General features: G+C 48.3%; 1 protein-coding gene across 1 annotated transcript in view; it reads right to left on the bottom strand.

The window, feature by feature from the left end:
• AVL9 (AVL9 cell migration associated) overlaps positions 1-17,264 on the bottom strand; it is a 74,955-nt gene extending 57,691 nt beyond the window's left edge. The window contains 1 exon segment of the mRNA XM_038759590.1: positions 16,964-17,264. Coding sequence (XP_038615518.1) covers positions 16,964-17,095 — 132 coding nt within the window. The 5' untranslated portion in view covers positions 17,096-17,264.
• Between the last annotated feature and the right edge of the window lie 1,993 nt (positions 17,265-19,257).

Genomic DNA, 19,257 nt, shown 5'->3' with positions numbered 1-19,257 from the left:
AATCTGGCGGAGGTCCTAACAGAAAAAAAGTTGCAGCAGGAAGAAGGAAAATGATGAGCCCCAGTGACTGACAGTTATCTGACTGCATCCAGGCTCAGTAAATCATTTCCACCTCTCAAAGTGCATATCCATATGCATGAAAGTCAAGAGGCTATCCTCTCCGGGACTTCAAATGCCACACTGCTTGTGAAGTGAAAATCCAGAATCTATCATTGTTCACAACAGGATTACTCTAAATAGGCCAATCTGCAGCTGTGCAAATCACCAAGCTTAAGTGGAATGATTAGATGGGTCCTCATTAAAAAGAGGTGCCATGCATTGCAGTGCACCTGCTTGGCTAACACACATGAGAAATTTCCGATTTGTACTTCCCAAGCGCTTAGTACAGTGCTCTGCACATAGTAAGCGCTCAATAAATACGATTGATGATGATTATCCTGGTTTTAACTAAGCGATAACAGAATACAGTTGGGCAATTTCCTTGTGTGGGATTGGGCTGATTCTATTCAGCACTCCTACAATTTCCCAGGTGCTGTCACATGCTGTCACCAAGAAAAGAAAAAAATCTGCATTCTTTTATGCACAAAAAACTTAAAACTCCCTTATTTCCTTTGGCACAATACAGAAGGAAATGGTTTAGTTACACAGGGCAAATATGTGATTGTAGCAACAGAAAAGCTATGGACGGAAATAGATTTGGAACTTAAAATCTCCCCCTTTTCAGACTGAGCGTTTAGAACACTGCTTTGCCACGGTAAGCGCTTAACAAATTCCATCATTATTATTCTGTGGGATTTCCACATTTTGGGTCCGAGGTGTGGAGTTGCTCATATGATACACCCAGCCTTTCAATAAAAAGCAGCATGGCACAGTGGATCGGGCACACCTGGGGGTCGGAAGGTCATGAGTTCTCATCCCAGCTCTGCCACTTGTCCGCTGTGTGACCTTGGGCAAGTCACTTAACTTTTCTGTGCCTCAGTTACCTCAGCTGTTAAATGGGGATTGAGATTTTGAGCCTTTATGTCGGACAGGGAATGTGTCCAACCTGATTTGCTTGTACCCACCCCTTAGTACAGTGCCTGGCACACAGTAAGAACTTAACAAATACCATCAATATTATTATTATTATTATTATTGTATAATGTTGGGAGCATTCTTGCAGACCCTCACGCTAAGGAAAACACATTAGAGAATTCGCACTGAGTCTGACATCACGCACATATGCACAAGTTTCCTCCCAAACCGTGTTGTGCTGGAAACGGACAGATGTACCTGGTCTGAAGAAGGTTCCCTAATTCTGTTTTTTGTTCTATTTAAAACGTATAATGAAAACCTTTATTCTGGCAGAATTGGGTGAACTTATTAACTAGGGGGGTTGTGGACGCGGATTGCCGACTAGAAACAACCATGGCTAACTCTCCTATTCATTTCACTCTACAGGTTCTCACATGATCTGATAAACACAATATAAAAGCAGCGTGGCTCGGTGGAAAGAGCACGGACTTTGGAGTCAGAGATCATGGGTTCAAATCCCGGCTCCGCCACTTGTCAGCTGTGAGACTTTGGGCAAGTCACTTAACTTCTCTGTGCCTCAGCTACCTCATCTGTAAAAAATGGGAATTAAGACTGTGAGCCCCCCGTGGGACAACATGATCACCTTGTAACCTTCCCAACGCTTAGAACAGTGTTTTGCACATAGTAAGCGCTTAACAAATACCATCATTATTCTTCTAGACTGTGAGCCCGCTGTTGGGTAGGGACCGTCTCTATATGTTGCCAACTTGTACTTCCCAAGCGCTTAGTACAGTGCTCTGCACACAGTAAGCGCTCAATATGATTGAATGAATAAAAGCAAACTGAGCATTTGGCAGAGTTTTGGTACATTCCCAAGAGCTTAGTACAGTGCTCTGCACACTGTGGGTGCTCAATAAATACTTTCAACTCTAAGGTTGATTCCAGAGGGAAAAACATCAGTTATGGTAATATATAGGAAATACGGGATTACCGACATAAGGGATGTCTCAACAGAAATTAATATTTGCAGCTTTAAAGATAGGTTAAAAAGCCAGTAGTCAAAACTCTGTCAGCCACACCGCCTGGAACTGAAGCCAATCTGGAATCAACCTGACTGCTCCATTACACAGCTCCAGCGGTTTCTCGAGATTAGTAATCATTCACTCAACCGTATTTATTGAGCGCTTACTGTGTGCAGAGCCTTGGAGAGTCTGGGCGGGTAGGCGGAGAGGGGAAAGGGGCCCTAAATTTCCCCAAGAATTAATCCCCAAACCTGAGGTCCTCACAATCCTGATGGCCAAGGAGCAATTAGGTTCAGTTTTGATCAACAGAGCCTGACTTTTCCTCCAAGACTGGGCTTACAAGGACCTTGGGGTCACCTTTCTGGAAGCAGATCCCTGACATTCAGAGGTCTGTACAGAACCTTTATTGGAAGTGTAAAGCGTCTCACTTTATAGAGTAGAGAGATATAAAAAAGCAGCATGGCCTAGAGTAAAGCGGACACGCCTGGGAGCTGGAGGACCTGGTTTCTAATCCCGGCTCTGCCACTTGTCTGCTGTGTGACCTCGGGCAAGTCACTTCACTTCTCTGTGCCTCAATGACCTCGTCTGAAAAATGGGACTGACTGTGAGCCTTACTTGGGACAGGGACTGGGTCCAACTTGATTTATGTGTATCTTCCCCAGGGCTTAGAACAGCGCTCGATACATCCTAAGCAGATAATACCACAAAAAGTAGGCCCAAAGCGCAGATGTTTGCATTCTGTTATTATACTGCATCACTTTGGAAAAAATCTGGTGAAAGTTTTACATTTAGCAGTATCTGAGGGACAAAACACCTCTTGGTGATGAACATCACTAGTTGAAAACTATGCAACAGCAGGAGGGTGATCCTTACCTTTGATTATTTTTATTGAAACACTTCGAGAGCCAAGGCTTGTAAACCTGAACTAATTCACATGGCGCAATTAAAGAGCTGCCAAAATTTCCCCAGTTCCCACTGCTTGATGTATCCCGGACTCTTCCCCGTTTTGCCTGGAATGATACCTCAGTTCTTTCAAATCAAGAGTTCAGGTTTCCAACAAATGACTTCAAGAATTTTTGCTCAATTTCTTAGGAGGAAAAATCGCAGGAAGGTGACAGGGAAGAAAGTGGTTCAAGGTCTCGTGTACATCCACCTCACTAGAAAATAATTGATAAATATTTTGAAAAGTAACTGAACTAAGTTCCTAGCTGTATTCACTTGTTCTTAGCCAGATGTGTCTGACTTTTACCATTGGTAAACGTTCTAACAGAAGCTATCAACCATGCCTACGTCTCTCCATCCTAAAAATACCCTCCATTGACACCACGGTTCCCTCCATTTACCACCCTGTCTCCTTCCTACCATTCTATCCAAACTCCTCCGAAGCAAGATATTTACCTCCTCTACCTCAGCTTCCGCTCCTCCAGTTTTCTCCCTGAGCCCCTTCAATCTGGCTTTCCTCCCTTAATTCCATGGAAACTGACCTAAGGCCACCGCTGACCTTCTTGACAAATCCAACAGCCTCTACTCCATCCTAATCCTCCTAGACCTCTCAGCTACCTGTGACACTGTCAACCACCCCACTCTCCTGGAAACACTCTCTAACCTCGGCTTCGCAGACACTGTCCTCTCCCGGTTCTCCTTCTATCTCTCTGGCCGCTCCTTCTCAGTCTCTCCCACCCCACCTTCTAACTGTGGGAGTCCATCTCAGTCCTGGGTCCTGTTCTATTCTCCATCCACTCCCTTGGAGAGCTCATTTGCTTCTGTGGCTTCGGCTACCACGCCTACGCAGATGATCCCCAAATCTCCCCCCACCACCGCATCAAATAGACACTTTTTACCTCTCAATCATTTCACCTCCTCCTATCTTACCTCACTGGCTTCCTACTACATCCCAGCCCACACGTTTCACTCCTGCCTCACCACCGACCCTTTTCCCATGTCCTCCCTCTGACCTGGAATTCCACTCTCCCCAACTTCAAAGCCTCCCATCTCCCTAGAGAGGCCTTCCTCTATTAAGCCCTCTCTTCCCCTACTCCCTCTCCCTTCTGCACTGCTTATGCTCTTAGATCAATCAATCGTATTTATTGAGCGCTTACTGTGTGCAGAGCACTGTACTAAGCGCTTGGGAAGTACAAGTTGGCAACATATAGAGACAGTCCCTACCCAACAGTGGGCTCACGGTCTAGAAAGGGGAGATCTTATCCTTTCTGTGCTTGATATTCACCCCAACCTCAACTCCACAGCACATATCTATATATCTGTAATTTTTTAAATTTATATTAACGTCTGCCTCCCCCTTATATTATAGTAAGCTCCCCGTGGGCAGGGAATGTGTCTACCAACTCTGCCGTATTGCAGTACAGTGTTCTGCATACGGTAAGCACTCAATAAATGCCACCGATTGATTGACTGATCTGCCTCTTTGGCCCTGACCTCTCTCCTTTCCTGTATAACCACAAGTAAACCATAAACTAAACCATAACGTAACCAAAAACTAAACTTCTCACCTTCTCACCCACACCCTGTCCTCCCAAACAACTTTTCCATCGCTGTAGACACCACCACCACCCTCCCTGCCTCACATACCGGCATTATCCTTGCCTCGCCTCTCTCATTCAACCCATACTTTTGATCCGTCCCTTTCAAAGCCTTACTAAAATCACGTCTGCTCCGAGGCCTTCCTCGATTAGCCCCAATTTCTCCAACTACTTGCCCTTTCCTCTGCTCTGGCTATGCACTCGGATCTATCCCTTTCAAGCATTTTGACTCTCTCCCTGACCAAACTCCACATCACCCCTAGGCCCTCTGACACTTTGATACTCACGCCACCCCAGCCCCACAGCACTATGTGCATATCTTTGTATTCTGCCGTTTCCCCTCCCTGTCATTTATTTTAATATCACTTTAAGCTCCTTGAGGGCAGGAATCAAGTTTACCAAATCTATTGTACCATCCTAGGCACTCAGTACAGTGCTCTGCACATAGTAAGCACTCAATAAATACCACTGATTGATTGAAATTCAGTAACCCATTGGCTTCCAAGTCAGAAAGTTCAACAGGAGGAAGGGGAGAGGGCGGGTCACTGGGCTTCGCTGTTAATCCCAAGTATTTTTTTCTACAAAGATCTCATCAGAAGCCCTCGGAGGCTAGCGGGATTTCCTCGAGTGCCGAATGATGTCCGTTTTTGAAGCATCCCTGTCATTCTTGTCTCTTTGAGTAGAGCCTACTGCAAAGTGCGCGGGATGAGAAGTCAGGAGGCCAGGGTTCAAGACTCAGCTCGGCCACTGGGTGACCTTAGGAAGGTCACTTAACCTCTCCCTCAGTTTCCTCATCTGTAAAATAACAATGATAATTATGGTATTCGTTAAGCACTTACTACACGCCAGGCACCGTTCTAAGCGCTGGGGTAGATGGACACAGGATGGACACAGTCCCTGTCCCACACAGGGCTCACAGTCTACAGATGAGGGAACTGAGGCACAGAGAAGTTATGCGACTTGCCTAGGTCACACAACGGACGAGTGGCGGAGCCGGGATTAGAACCCATGACCTTCTAACTCCCAGGCCCGTGCTCTAGCCACTAGGCCATACTACTTCTGAAGCAGCGTGGCTCGGTGGAAAGAGCCCGGCCTTCGGGGTCAGAGGTCATGGGTTCAAATCCCGGCTCCGCCAACTGTCAGCTGTGTGACTTTGGGCGAGTCACTTAACTTCTCTGGGCCTCGGGTCCCTCACCTGCAAAATGGGGATTAAAACGTGGGACAACCTGATTACCTTGCAACCTCCCCAGCGCTTCGAACAGTGCTTTGCACATAGTAAGTGCTTAACAAATACCATTATTATTATTACTTCTCTGGATAAAATCAGGATACGGCAGATTGTAAGCCCTGTGGGGGACAGCAGCTACGTCCGCCTCATAACCTCGTATCGATCCCAGTGCTTAGCATATAGTGAGGACCTCATGAAGGCCATAAGACAACAATAATAACAGCCGGAAGGGTAGTAAGCAGCTTTTTCTGAATATTTCAGCAGTCAGGACTAGACGGCAAGGGGCCAGAACAGCCTACTCATCAGCCACCGTCCACTAAAGGCTGATGGCTCCAGCACCTCAACTCAAAAGTAACCCCCAATATTCTCTCCAATTTCGCGTCCCTCATTTTGCAGTGCAATAGCCCGCTTCCAATGGCCACTTTACCAACAGATGAGGTGTTATCGCTGCCCAGCTGTACAGGAAGCTACGCCACCGGCTGTTTCTAAGCGGCTGAGCCAGTGCTTACAAATTGTTCACGGAACTGCAAATAGCCGTTCGACTCTTTCCATAATTCTGTCTCATCCAGAAATCCACTGTGGAAGAGCCAGTTATCCCAGACTTTCTAATTATCGGCAGTGAATCCAGCCTCGCACGCGCTCCTCCGAAAAAGATCTCCGATTGAGTCGGTACTCTAAGGCATCTGACCACAGTCATTTGGGAACAGAGCTAATTCTTGCTTCTGGTCAAGGGCTTGTAACAAAAGCCCTAAACGCTTCAGAAGAAGCACAAAAGGGCATGCGAGATACAGCTTCTCATAATAATGATAATAAAAATTATAATATTTGTTAAGCGCTTACTATATGCCAGGCACTGTTCTAAGCAAGGTCGTCAGATTGTCCCACGTGGGGCTCGCAATCCAAATCCCCATTTTACAGATGAGGTAACTGAGGCCCAGAGAAGTGGCGTGACTTGCCCAAGGTCACACAGCAGACAAGTGGCAGAGCCGGGATAAGAACCCATGACCTTCCAACTCCCAGGCCCGTGCTCTATTCATTACGCCATGCTGCTTCATGGCTTTTGGCGATCGTTCTACCTGGTAAATTTTCATTGTATGCCAGCAGTCTAGTCTGAGTCAAATAATAATAATAATAATAATAATAATAATAATAATAGTGGCATTTTATTAATTCATTCATTTGTTCAATCGTATTTATTAAGCGCTTACTGTGTGCAGAGCGCTGTACTAAGCGCTTGGGAAGTACAAGTTGGCAACATATAGAGACGGTCCCTACCCAACACCGGGCTCACAGTAAGCGCTTACTATGTGCAAAGCACTGTTCTAAGCGCTGGGGAGGATACAAGGTAATCAGGTTGTCCCACGGGGGGGCTCACATTCTTCATCCCCATTTTACAGATGAGGTAACTGAGGCCCAGAGAAGCTAAGTGACTTGCCCAAAGTCACACAGCTGACAGTGGACGGAGCCAGGATTTGAACCCATGACCTCTGACTCCAAAGCCCGGGCTCTTTCCATTGAGCCACGCTGCTTCCCCAATGATGTTTCCACACTTAAATCTAACTGACCCCAACACTGATGAAATAAAATGCTGGGACCCACAATCGAACAATGGAATTTATGGAGCTCTTACTGTGTGCAGAACACTGCGCTAAGCCCTTGGGAGAGCACAACACGATCCCTGCTCACTCACTGTGGGCAGGGAGTGTGTCTGCACATAGTAAGCACTCAACAAATACCACTGATGATTTGATGAAGGAGCTTACAATCTAGGAGGCAGAGAAACACACACGAAAATAAATTATAGATACCACCTAGATGCTCTGGGGTTGAGGGTAGCGTTACTATCAAGTGCTTAAAGGGAACAGATCCAACTGCAAGGATGATGCAGAAGGGAGAGTGAGGACAGAGCACGGGCCTGGGAATCAGAAGGTCATGGGTTCCAATCCCAGCTCTTCCCCTTGTCTGCTGTGTGGCCTTGGGCAAGTCACTTCACTTCTCTGGGCCTCAGTTACCTCATCTGGAAAATGAGGATTGAGACTGTGAAGCCCCATGTGGGACAGGGACTGTGTCCAACCCGATTTGCTTGTATCCACCCCAGCATTTAGAACAGTGCCTGGCACATAATAAGCACTTAACAAAAACCATAATTATTAGAGAAGCAGCATGGCTTAGCAGCAAGAGAACCTGCTTGGGAGTCGGAGGATGTGGGTTCTAATCTCCACTCCGCCATGTCTCTGCTGTGTGACCCTGAGCAAGTTGCTTCACTTCTCAACGCCTCAGCTCCCTCACCTGTAAAATGGGGATTCAGACTGTGAGCCCTATATGGGACAACCTGATGACCTTGAATCTACCCCAGGGCTTAGAACGGTGCTTGGCACATGGTAAGTACTTAACAAATACCATCATTATCATCATGGTAAAAGGGGGATTAGTTGGGGAAGGTCACTTGGAGGAGTTGTGATTTCAGTAAGGCTATGAAGATGGGGAGAGCGATGGTCTGTCGGATGTGCAGAGGGAGGGAGTTCCAGGTCAGGAGGAAGAAGTGGGAAAGGGGTCAGCAATGAGATACATGAAATCGAGGTACGGTGAATAGCCTGGCATTAGAAGAGCACAGTGAACGGGCTGGGTTACAGTAGAAAATTAGCAAGTTAAGGTAAGAGGGAGGAGAGCTGATCGAGTGCCTTAAAGCCAGTGGTGAGGAGTTCCTATTTAATGCAGAGATGGATGGGCCACCAACTTTTTTTTTTAAGAAAAACGATCCGGGCAGCAGAGAGAAGTAGGGGCTGGAATAGAGTGAGAGAGAGGACACGGAGGGTCAGCAAGGAAGCTGACGCAGTAGTCAAGGCCGCAGGATACAAGTCCTGGGATCAGCCTAGAAGCAACTTGGATGGAGAGGATGGGTGGATTTTAGAGATGTGCTACACCATAGCAGGGGAAGATCCCCAGGCTCTCTTTCGACACCAGAGGTGGAAATGCTGATCAGACATGACAGCTTTCCTTTCTCTCTCCTTCAAAATTACGCTGAAAATGTTCACTGTCCAAAAATAAAATGTGAAAAGAGAAGATTGGAAGAGAGATCAACTTCATATTCAACTAGGATTCAAAATGAGTGAAAAGGCAACTTTAAAAAAAAATCACTTTTCATACTCTAAGGTTAGGTTGGGATATTTTTTGATACGTAAATAGGTTTTTAAAAATCCTTTTTGGGTAGAAGACTTTGATTGCTGCCCCAAATCCACTAAGGACAGGGATGATATTAAGGACAGACTGAACAACAGCAAATATTGCATCTTGCAGGCAAAAGAGCTAATTATCACTGGCCCCAGGATCTCTTCTGAAACGTACCCACCCGAATGACAAGAGTATTTCAGGCTCTTTTCACTCTCCGGTCCTTTCTAGCTCCCTGGTGGCCTTTATGTGGCCCGGGGTGGCGTGATGAGAGTAGGGGGGTGGGATTAGATTGGGGGGGTGGGAGGGAGAGCTGCTAGGATACTGGAGAGCAGCTGTCAATCTAACAGATTCAGGAGAGCCACCTAAAGACATAATTACACGCCCCAAACCATCCAATATCTTTCATCCCCACCCCGCTAAATTTTGACCCAAAAGTACTTGAACATCCCTATACCATTTACTGTCGAGTACCATCCTTCTAGACTGTGAGCCCACTGTTGGGTAGGGACTGTCTCTATGTGTTGCCAACTTGTCCTTCCCAAGCGCTTAGTACAGTGCTCTGCACACAGTAAGCGCTCAATAAATACGATTGATTGATTGATTAGCATCGTTAAGGCCCAGGAAGATTCTGCGAAGCATTTTCAACCTCCCATCCGGTCTGGCCCAATTGGTCATGTTTTAGGCCCTAACTTATGTCTGCTATATGTTCTAAGCACGAGCTGCAGTTTTTCTTCTGCTCTAGCCTTGAGGCTATTATCGTGTGAGGATTACGGCAGACTTTATTACTTTATTTTGGGGGAAGATCGGGCTGTCTCTCCTCTCAGATAGAAGAGTTAAGCAGTTACTAGTTTGCAAAAGTGATTGGCAACCATTAAACAACAGAGCATGTGAGATGATGCTCATAAAAGCCCTAAAATCCACCTACTTGATGTGAAAAGCACACTCTTTCAGAGCGTCTAAACCAATTATCCCCTAACTTTTCAAACTGAAAAGACAAAAATGAAAGAAATGAGATCATACTGACATTCAGAAGGATTACGTTTTGACTCCGAGTCCTATCTCCATTTATTCAGAAGAAGAAAGTGTAACTCAATAACCTGTCTGTCATGCCAGATTAACTAGAGTTAACTTTTTCAGTCCAGCTGAAAATTTGACTTTTGAAACTGAAATAGGAGACGGTGACTTTTTCCTTGATCTAGAACCAACTTAACAACTTTGTTGAACTAACAACTTTCAAAATCGTGGAATGCTTCTAGGACGGAGAACTGGGCTCGTTAGAGCTCGTTGTGGGCAGGGAATGCGTCTGTTAATTCTTATATTGTACTCTTCCAAGTGTTCCTTACAGTGCTTTGCACACGATAAGCGCTCTATAAATACGATTGAATGAACTTCTCTGTGCCTCAGTTACCTCACCTGTAAAATGGGGATTAATACTGTGACCTCCTTGTGGGACATGGACTGTGTCCAACCTGATTAGCTCGCATCTATCCCAGCACTTAGTACAATGCCTGGCACAGAGTAAGCATTTAAGAAATACCATTTAAAAAAAATGAATGAAGTAACTTTCCCTCCATGGATTCCTTATCTGGTTTAAACAAGGCATTATCCGAAAAGCCCTTTGAATAAAAAAATTAAATCCTAAACCCCAGTCGACAATACAGCTTGGCTTCGACACCCTTGAGTTTAATCGTCAAAACAAGTTAAAGTTTCTTCTCTTTCTGCCCATCCTCAATTGAAGGGAACTTCCCATTAAGGAAGAACTGTGAGTTCACCTGAGGGAACATCACGTTCACACAAGGAGAGCTCTGTGTCAGATTGGGGATCGTCAAGAAGTCGATTCCACCCCAGGTAGAGCTAGCCTGGTGGAGGAATCCAAGAGAGGGGGCAGCCTGAGGAGACCACATTTTTGGGCGACCAGTTTTCTTCCTGACTTGGCCTTTTGGTTTTCCTTCCTGAATCCAAAAGAGCAACATTTCCATTCTACCCAGTTAACAGCCGTTTCGAGAGATGGCCCCATCTTGTTTCATTCATTCAGGTCTCAAGCACATTAGAAGATACAGTAGGTATAAAATAATAATAATAATAATAATAATAATAGTCAGCCTCAGACCTGAGGTTCAATCAATTAACCTTTGCAGAGTAGTGGTGATAGCATTTACTGAGGTCTCACTCGGTGCAATGCACGGTACTAAATCCTTGGGTAGTATAAAACCAGCCACGGCACATTCCCTGCCCACAAGGAGCTTTTTGTCTAATGGAATTGATTGTAATGCTAATGGCTTGTGCAGTGCCACTCACCCACACTCTTACCCCTGCCCGTCACGTTACTGCCAGGGAACAGAGTTAAATGTGCAAATAGGCAGGAAGGTGTGTAGCACAATGCAAAGCACATTTTGCCAGCTATAGAAAGAACCAGGACTGTGAGCCCTGTGAGCCAACTGTTGGGTAGGGATCATCTCTACATGTTGCCAATTTGTACTTCCCAAGCGCTTAGTACAGTAGTCCGCACACAGTAAGTGCTCAATAAGTACAACTGAATGAGTGGACCAGGATGATAACCCAGATGTCTCCATTACCAGAGCAACGCTTCTTCCACTAAACCAACAGCAATGAATAATCGCCGTATTTACGGAGGAAGATTTCTTTCATTCTTTCTTCCCTTCTCTTCTTCTCTCTCTCTCTCTCTCTCCTGCATTTCATTTGTTCTTCTCAGATTTGTTCCCAAAGCTAAAAGCTCCACCTGAGCTTCCACCACCTTAGACTTGAAAAACATTGAGGCCGGAAGCATGTCTAATCCTCCCTTAGCCTTGCTTCAGGAGGCCCGTTTTACTTCTCCCCATTTCAGTTACCTCTTCTAATATCTCCTTCTATGTAAAGAATGATGAGCGATTCAGATAACAAATAAAAGAAACTGGCCAAAAGGTTCCACGTTATTCCAAAAAAACCAAAACACCTAATACCCTACCATTCAGAACACATCTCACAAGGATGAAACTTGCAGTCTGGGGTCATTTTTCTATAAAAACATTCAGTCCACATCCCCCCACCCTCAAGAACCTCCAGTGGTTGCCCATCCACCTCTGCATCAAACAGAAACACCTTACCAATTGCCTTTAAAGCACTCAATTAGCTTGCCCCCTCCTACCACACCTCACTGATCTCCTCCTACAGCCCAGCCCGCACACTTGGCTCCTCTAAACGTCAGCTAACTGCCCCGATCACATCCGTCTCACCCGCTGACCCCTTTTTCCCATGTCCTCCCCGTAGCTTGGAATTCCCTCCTTCTAAAGATGCGCCAGACCACAGCTCTCCCCACTTCTAAGCCACACAAAGGTCTTATCTCCCCCAAAGCTGCCCCCAATTAAGCCCTCTTTTTTCCCCCCGGCTCCCTTTCCCTTCTATTTTGTCTGTGCACCCGGATCTGTGACCTTTGGTATTTGATATTCGCCCCACCCTCAACCCCACAGCACTTAGGTATATATCTATAAAGCATATATAATAAATTAAAAATTTATATTAACATCTGTCACCCCATCTACACTGTACACTCTTGAGCATTTAGTACAGTGCTCTGCATACAGTAAGTACTCAATAATAATAATAATAATGGCATTTGTTAAGCACTTACTATGTGCAAAGCACTGTTCTAAGCGCTGGGGGGGATACAGGGTGATCAAGTTGTCCCACGTGGGGCTCACAGTCTTAATCCCCGTTTTACAGATGAGGTAACTGAAGTTCAGAGAAGTTAAGTGACTTGCCCCAGGTCACACAGCAGACATGTGGTGGAGCCTGGATTCGAACCCATGACCTCTGACTCCAAAGCCCGTGCTCCTTCCACTGAGCCATGCTGCTTGATTGAATGATGGATTGAAGGCCGCCCTTGGATAGTAACGATTACGATATTCGTTAAGCGCTTACTATGTGCCAGGCACTGTACTAAGCGCTGGGGTGGATACAAGCAAATTGGGTTGGATACAGTTCCTGTCCCACAATCACAGTCTCAATCCCCATTTTACAGATGAGGTAACTGAGGCCCAGAGAAGTAAAGTGACTTGCCCAAGGTCACACAGCAGCTAAGTGGTGGAACCAGAATTAGAACCCCTGACCGTCTCAACTAAGTGATTGGGGGAGAATAAATTCTAAATTATAACCAAAAGAGCCCCAGTCAACCCAGGAAGAACACGTCTTAAGGATAGACCATGCAGTCTGGCCCCTTTCCAATGAAAATAATATCCCCGTTTTCCTTTCCTGTTTTAATTCTATTAGCTCTAGTTCTTAATTCTTGGAAAAATGCTGAATAATACCACATCCCTCTTTAGAGCTCCCATCCTCCGTATTCATATGTTACTCGCCACCCCACGAAACCAAAAAAATCATGCTTACTTCTTCCCACTTTTCATCAACTTCATCTTTCCAATTTCTTCATTAACCTCAGGCTTCCCTCTATAATCGATTTACCCTCCTGGGGATAAACATTCTACGGCAAGTCCAAGCCAGGCCTGCTTGAGTGTTTCTAGTGGATGAGAGTGGGTGTTTTCTTTTGATCGTGATTATATGGAAAACTCACCTTGGTGGATGAGAGTGAGGATTTCCTTTTCATCCAGATTATATAGAAAACCCAACTCTACGAAACTATCCACTGATCTTTCCATGACTTTTATAGGACCCTATAGCTTTACACCGCACCTCCCCGCCCCCGAGCCCCACAGCACTTATGTACATATCTAATATCGTATTTATTTATATTAATGTCCGTCTCCCCTCTAGAATGTAAACTCGTTGTGGGCAGGGAATATATCTGTTTATTGTTATACTGTACTCTCCCAGGCGGATAGTCCCAGAAGCAGGCTGGCCTAGTGGCAAGAGCCCGGGCTTGGTAATCAGAGGACGTGGGTTCTAATCCTAGCTCCGCCACTTGTCTGCTGTGTGACCTTGGGCAAGTCACTTCACTTCTCTGTGCCTCAGTTACCTCATCTGTAAAATGGGATTGAGACTGTGAGCCCCAGTGGAACAACCTGCATACCTTGTATCTATCCCAGTGCTTAGAACAGTGCTTGGCACATATTAAGCACTTAACAAATACCATCATTATTAGCAGTAGTAAGCGTTCAATATGTTTGACTCATTTGCAAGTTTCTTCTCACAAGTATGCAATTTTTTTATGATGATTTTTTCACCTTCCCTCTTTCTTTATCCTTTCTTTCTTCACTAAACAACCTCTCCCTATGCCCGATCTTACATGCTTTGCAATCACAAACCAAAATGAAAAACTGCCTTTATTTTCCTCCCTATATTTGCTCAAAGAAGGTCAGATTGAGCAGATAAACAAAAACCCACATCAATTATGTTAACTTGTAATACCAAAATCAGGAAAGAACATATGATATTAAAAAAGAATAGCCTCTCCATGAGCTCAGTAACAGATCAACAACCTAGTTCACCCTTCTGCGCCAAGACTATGTACATATTTATTATTCTGTTGATTTTATTGATGTGTGCATATATATATTCATATTTATTTATATTGATGCTATTGATGCCTGTCTACTTGTTTTGTTGTCCGTCTCCCAACTTGTAGACTGTGAGCCCATTGTTGGGTAGGGATTGTCTGTTGCCAAATTGCACTCTCCAAGCGCTCAGTACAGTGCTCTGCACAAAGTAGAAGCACAGGAGAAGCAGCGTGGTTCAGTGGAAAGGGCACGGGCTTTGGAGTCAGAGGTCATGGGTTCAAATCCCAGCTCCGCCAGTTGTCAGCTGCGTGACTCTGGGCAAGTCACTCAACTTCCCTGTGCCTCAGTTCCCTCATCTGTAAAATGGGGATGAAGACTGTGAGCCCCCCGTGGGACAACCTGATCACCTCATATCCTCCCCAGTGCTTAGAACAGTGCTTTGCACATAGTAAGCGCTTAACAAATGCCATCATTATTATTATTACAGTAAGTATGAATTGAATGAATGAATTAAAGGACTAGGCAAGGCCAGCATCTTTCCTGCATCTTGATCCCCTGCAAATCTCACGCAGGCATTCAAGGTCCCTCGGGGAGCCGATCTTCGGGGCCTAAGCCACCAATCCTTGAAATCAGATCCCTGTCTGCCGGTGATTTCTTAGGGTGGCCTTCAACTGAGCAGGTGCTTGGGTTCTGCCAAGATCTAAAGCCCCTGGAGGGGCGACCCTGGGGTCATTTCAAGCTGCTAAAGATGGAGATATCTTAAGGTGGCCTTCAATTGAGCAGGTGCTTGGGGTCTGCCAGGGTCCAAAAGCCCGTGGAGGGGGGACCTTGGGGTCATTTCAAGCTGCTAAGGATGGTGATTTCTTAGGGTGGCCTTCAATTGAGTAGGATGCCTGGGTTCTGCCCAGGCCCAAAGCCCCTGGAGGGGCGACCCTGGGGTCATTTCAAGCTGCTAAGGACAGTGATTTCTTAGGGTGGCCTTCAATTGTGCAGGATGCCTGGGTTCTGGCAGGGTCCAAAAGCCCATGAGGGGGGACCTTGGGGTCGTTTCAAGCTGCTCAAGACGGTGATTTCTTAGGGTGGCCTTCAATTGTGCAGGATGTCTGAGTTCTGCCAGGGTCCAAAAGCCCGTGGAGGGGGGACCTTGGGGTCATTTCAAGCTGCTAAGGATGGTGATTTCTTAGGGTGGCCTTCAATTAAGCAGGATGCCTGGGTTCTGCCAGGGTCCAAAAGCCCGTGGAGGTGGGACCCTGGGGTCATTTCAAGCTGCTAAGGATGGTGATTTCTTAGGGTGGCCTTCAATTGAGCAGGGTGCCTGGGTTCTGCCAGGGTCCAAAAGCTCGTGGAGGGGCAACCCTGGGGTCATTTCAAGCTGCTAAGGATGGTGATTTCTTAGGCTGGCCTTCAATTGTGCAGGATGCTTGGGTTCTGCCAGGGTCCAAAAGCCCATGGAGGGGGGACCTTGGGGTTGTTTCAAGCTGCTCAAGACAGTGATTTCTTAGGGTGGCCTTCAAATGAGCAGGTGCCTGGGTTCTGCCAGGGTCCAAAAGCCCATGGAGGGGGGACCTTGGGGTCATTTCAAGCTGCTAAGGATGGTGATTTCTTAGGGTGGCCTTCAATTAAGCAGGATGCCTGGGTTCTGCCAGGGTCCAAAAGCTCGTGTAGGGGGGACCTTGGGGTCGTTTCAAGCTGCTCAAGACGGTGATTTCTCAGGGTGGCCTTCAAATGAGCAGGTGCTTGGGTTCTGCCAGGGTCCAAAAGCCCGTGGAGGGGGGACCTTGGGGTCGTTTCAAGCTGCTCAAGACTTGGTGATTTCTTAGGGTGGCCTTCAAATGAGCAGGTGCTTGGGTTCTGCCAGGGTCTAAAGCCCCTGAAGGGGCAACCCTGGGGCCGTTTCCAGCTGCTAAACGCGGAAGGCAGCAAGGGTGATATGGCCTCTCTCTCCCAGCCGAAGACAAAACACAGGCAGCCACACACACGACACACGCACGAGAACCACCGACCCTTTTCATTCATTCATTCACCTCTATTGAGCTAGTCATCATCATCAATCGTATTTATTGAGCGCTTGCTGTGTGCAGAGCACTGTACTAAGCGCTTGGGAAGTACAAGCTGGTAACATACAGAGACAGTCCCTACCCAGCAGTGGGCTCACAGTCTAAAAGGGGGAGAGTCCTGTGTGCAGAGCGCTGGACTAAGCGCTCGGAAAGGCCACGGCGGGGACCATCCCTGCCCAACAACGGGCTCCCGATCTAGAAGGGGGGGGGGGGGGGACGGCCAAACAGAACAGTGCTTTGCGCATAGTAAGCGCTTAACAAATACCATCATTATTAAACAATTTTCCCTGGATTCATTCATATTTATGGAGCGCTTACTGTGTGCAGAGTACGCGGTACCCCCTAACCCCAACCCCCCGGGCCTGCGGTGGAAGGCGGCCTGGGCTGGAGATGGAGGGGGGCGAAGTGTGTGGTGTCAGGGAGGAGAACGGGGGTGGGGGGGGACCAAAGGGGGGGGGGAAAGGGAGGGCGTTTTCCTCACCTGGCAGCCCTTCTTGTGATGGAAGCCCACCACCACGATGTGCAGGACGGGCCCCCGAGGCCCCCCGCCACCACCACCACCAGCAGCATCAGCAGCAGCACCTGGGCCCGGGCCCGGGCCCGGCCTGTCCATGGGCCCGCCTCGGAGGCCAGGCCGCGCTGCGGGCCCGGGGCCGGAGCAGGGCGACGACGACGACGAGGACGAGGAGCAGGAGGGCGAGGAGGAGGAAGCGGAGCGGCCCGGCCCCGTCACCTGATCCCACCGCCGCCGCCAGAGCCGGAGGCTGCCGGCCTCCCGGCCCGCCCCCGCCCTGGGCCGCCCGCCTCCATCTTGCTCCGGCCCGCCCCTCTCCCCTCTCCCCTCTCCCCTGTCCCCTCTCCCCTCGGCCCGCAGGACCGTTCCCCGCCCCTGCTCCCCCGTCACAGGCCCTCCGTCTTCTCCGGCCCCCTCCTCCGACGCCCCCCAACGTCCTCCCCTGCTTCTAACGCCCCCCCCCCCCGCAACGGCCCCTCGGCGTTCTCTGTCCCTCTCCTCTAACGCCCCCCAACGTCCCCTCAACGTTCTCCCCTTCTTCTAACGCCCCCCAACGTCCCCTCAGCCTTCTCCATCCCCCTCCTCTAACGCCCCCATTGCCCTCTCAGCGTTCTCTCCCCCCCTCCTCTAACGCCCCATCGTCCCCTCAGCCTTCTCTCCCCCTCCTCTAACGCCCCTCAACGTTCTCCATCCCCCTCCTCTAACGCCCCCATCGTCCCCTCAACCTTCTCTCCCCCTCCTCTAACGCCCCTCAACGTTCTCCATCCCCCTCTTCTAACGCCCCCATCGTCCCCTCAACCTTCTCTGTCCCCCTCCTCTAACGCCCCCATCGTCCCCTCAGCCTTCTCTCCCCTTCTATAACGCCCCCCATCGTCCCCTCAACGTTCTCCCCTTCTTCTAACGCCCCCATCGTCCCCTCAACGTTCTCCCCTTCTTCTAACGCCCCCATCGTCCCCTCAGCCTTTTCTCTCCCCCTTCTCTAACGCCCCCATCGTTCCCTCAAAGTTCTCTCTCCCCCTCCTATAACGCCCCCCAACGTTCTCCCCTTCTTCTAACGCCCCCCACTGACCCCTCAACGTTCTCTGTCCCCCTCCTCTAACGCCCCCATCGTCCCCTCAGTCTTCTCTCCCCCTTCTTCTAACGCCCCCATTACCCCCTCAACGGTCTCTGTCCCTCTCCTCTAACGCCCCCATCGCCCCCTCAGCCTTCTCTCCCCCACCTTTAACGCCCCCCATCGTCCCCTCAACGTTCTCCCCTTCTTCTAACGCCCCCCACTATCTCCTCAACGTTCTCCCTCCCCCTCCTCTAACGCCCCCCACTATCCCCTCAACGTTCTCCATCCCTCTCCTCTAACGCCCCCATTGCCCCCTCAACGTTGTCTCTCCCCCTCTTCTAACGCCCCCCACTGCCCCCACAACGATCTCTGTCCCCCCCTAACACTCCCATCGTCCCCTCGCTTTCTCCCCCTTCTTCTAACGCCCCCTTTACCCCCTCAACGTTCTCTGTCCCCCTCCTCTAACACCCCATCATCCCCTCAGCGTTCTCCCCCATCTTCTAACGCCCCCATCGTCCCCTCAACTTTCTCTCCCCCTCCTCTAATGCCCCCATCATCCCCTCAAAGTTCTTTCCCCCTTCTAATACCATCGTCCCCTCAACGTTCTCTCTCCCCCCGTCCGTACCCCCTCAAGTGCCCAGTCTAGTTCTCAACAGGCACTTAGTACAGTGCTCTACCGAAAGCAGGCCTCCAGATTAGCTGTCTGAACAGTGGGTGCTCAGTACAGCCTTGTATGCACAGGTGTTGTGTAGTAGATGGGCAGCAATAGCTTTGCTTCTCCACGTTTAGGGTATTGGGAAGGCTGCGGTCGCTAGGCCGTAGAAGGCCTTGTCTGTGCGGTAACAATTGTATTTATTGTGACTTTTTTTCATCTTCTGTTGTTTTTATCATTTCACTCTATCCGGACTCATTGTTATCCTTAGGGTCCATGGCAAGTTTCTTTTTCCAGTGCTTATTACAGTGCTCTGGGACCCAGTGTCACGCTGTACATAGGCAGTTCAGTACAGTGCTCGGCCCGCAGCGGGTGCTCAGTCCAACACTCTCCACAGAGTAGGCTTATAATAGTGCTGTACCCTGAGCAAACTTTCAGTGTGTACTGGGGAAGTTGATGACAGATACTGCTTCGGGCTGGAACTGTGAGCCTTAAGGCCGAGTATTTGGAAAGAGTTTTCCATGGTGGCTGCCTAAACGATTGAGAGGGGCATAA

The sequence above is a fragment of the Tachyglossus aculeatus genome, chromosome 2, assembly GCF_015852505.1.
Source record: "Tachyglossus aculeatus isolate mTacAcu1 chromosome 2, mTacAcu1.pri, whole genome shotgun sequence".
Lineage (NCBI taxonomy): Eukaryota > Metazoa > Chordata > Mammalia > Monotremata > Tachyglossidae > Tachyglossus > Tachyglossus aculeatus.
Note: the sequence above shows the minus strand (reverse complement) of the source record. Positions and strands in the feature narration are given on the sequence as shown.